Source organism: Musca vetustissima, unplaced genomic scaffold (assembly GCF_032173495.1).
Source record: "Musca vetustissima isolate MV318-11 ecotype Yass unplaced genomic scaffold, APGP_CSIRO_Mvet_v1 utg298087, whole genome shotgun sequence".
Lineage (NCBI taxonomy): Eukaryota > Metazoa > Arthropoda > Insecta > Diptera > Muscidae > Musca > Musca vetustissima.
In genome coordinates, this window is record NW_026873847.1 from 1,321 (window position 1) to 3,120 (window position 1,800).

At 35.9% G+C, this 1,800-nt stretch overlaps 1 protein-coding gene across 1 annotated transcript; it reads right to left on the bottom strand.

Annotated features, from left to right (window-relative positions):
- Positions 1–916: 916 nt before the first annotated feature.
- Positions 917–1,800, bottom strand: LOC133328631 (protein D2-like). The gene is made up of 2 exons (XM_061537178.1): positions 1,641–1,800; positions 917–1,393 (listed from the first exon to the last, which is right to left on the bottom strand). The coding sequence occupies exons 1-2, from the start codon at positions 1,785–1,787 to the stop codon at positions 917–919; spliced, it is 624 nt and encodes a 207-aa protein (XP_061393162.1). The 5' UTR covers positions 1,788–1,800.

The following is a 1,800-nucleotide window of genomic DNA, read 5'->3' on the forward strand; positions in this document are numbered from 1 at the left end:
AGGGAATCATATAGGCGGCCTGGTCCGACTTTACATAACATTCTAGATTCGTTATGTGGGTGTAAACAATTGTTGTTTAATACCAATTACTTAATCGCAATATATATTCGCGTGTTTATATTCTAATTGTTTGTTTAAATTTATGTTAAAATAAATTATAATAATAAAAAATAAAAACGGCTATTAAAGTTCAGTACACAGCCACTTGTCCACTAGAACCAGTTCGACGGCAATGACGACAGGTAGAAGTAACAAATGACCAAACCCACTACACACGAAATTGTACACAAGTGATCTTTGAAGGTCTTTTAAATAACAGTTAACTGATATGATCTAATAAAATGCATTGCAAGCCGATCAGCCAAGTCGAACAACAGCAACAACGACTAGTAGACTGGCAGACGTCTGCATTATCTTAACCTTGATTGGTCTTGAAATATATATACAAATACATGTGTAATTAAAAACCCATTAAAAGTTGACTTACAGGCAAACATAAAGGCCAGGTCCGTGTTTCTTTTATGCTGCATGACAAACCGACTAACATATCGCCAAAGAAATTTGCATTGTTAATGTATGCTAAATATATTTGTGTATCGCTATTTATTAATTAATTTATCTTATTGCTTTCGCTGGGCGCAAGCAGCTGCTGATGCTGGCCATTTGCTAATTAAAAGATTGATTAGGTTTATAAGTTAAGACTACCGGTTGGTTGGTAAGATCAAGCGACCGACCGATCGACCAACCAACCAAAAAACTAGTTTCAAATTTTGGTGATTTGGTACATTTTGAAACAAACCAGATGAGTTGTGTACGTGTGCATGCATTACAAAATCCGTAGTTAAGGTGTAAACATTAATTAATGATTTAAGAAGAGGCTGGCTACCTCCTGCGTTGATTATCCATCGATCATTCATTACAAACCCAATTGTTTGTATAGAATCGGTACATAATCATCATATTGAGCCTGATAGAAGTTGCCGGCCAATGGGGCACCCAAATTATATTTTGCAATGAATTTTTTGGTTGAGAATTTCTCACGTCCTGCAGCCTCAGTGTTGCTGAAACGTTTCTCATCGAATTCCAATTTTTTGGGTTGTTTAAACAACAAGAAGACATAACGGTGAAGGCCAGTATCCTTTGGTGGTCCAGAGCCAACATAGGCACTCAAAACTTCACCTTTCTTAAGTTGATCACCAGGAATGTTACCCACCAGCCAATGATGCCATTCTCTCATGATAGGTTCCTTGCGCGAGGGAGCATCAGGATCTGTCATAAGTAGGGTATAATAGGTACCGGCCTCAGCTTCCCATTCCACCTTTGGTTCATTTTTCACTTGAGTGGGTGTCAATTCCACGCCTTTGTCTGCCAAGATGCCATTGTCATAGGTAATCTAAAACAAATTTCACACATTCATTATCATTTCTTTATGATCCAGTTCTGTAGAGCGAAATATAATTCTAGCAACAAAATATATTTCACTAAATAATTAAAATTTCGTTATGACCCATTTTGATAGAAAAACATGTTTCTAGAAACAAAAAAAAATTAACAACAATTAAATTTCTTGATGACCCAATTTTTAAAGAATACAAAAATCCCCATTGTCATAACACATTTTTTTCTTTCTATATAATCACCTTTAGAAAATGTTGTGGTCCCTCGTCCAGGACATCGGGTATAACTTCCAAATGTTTCATAAATTTCGTTATTTCACTATCGCCCGCCTTTACAACTGCTAATCCGCCAATTAAACTTATCGCCAAAATATATTTAAAGGTCGTCATGTTTGTTTTTTGT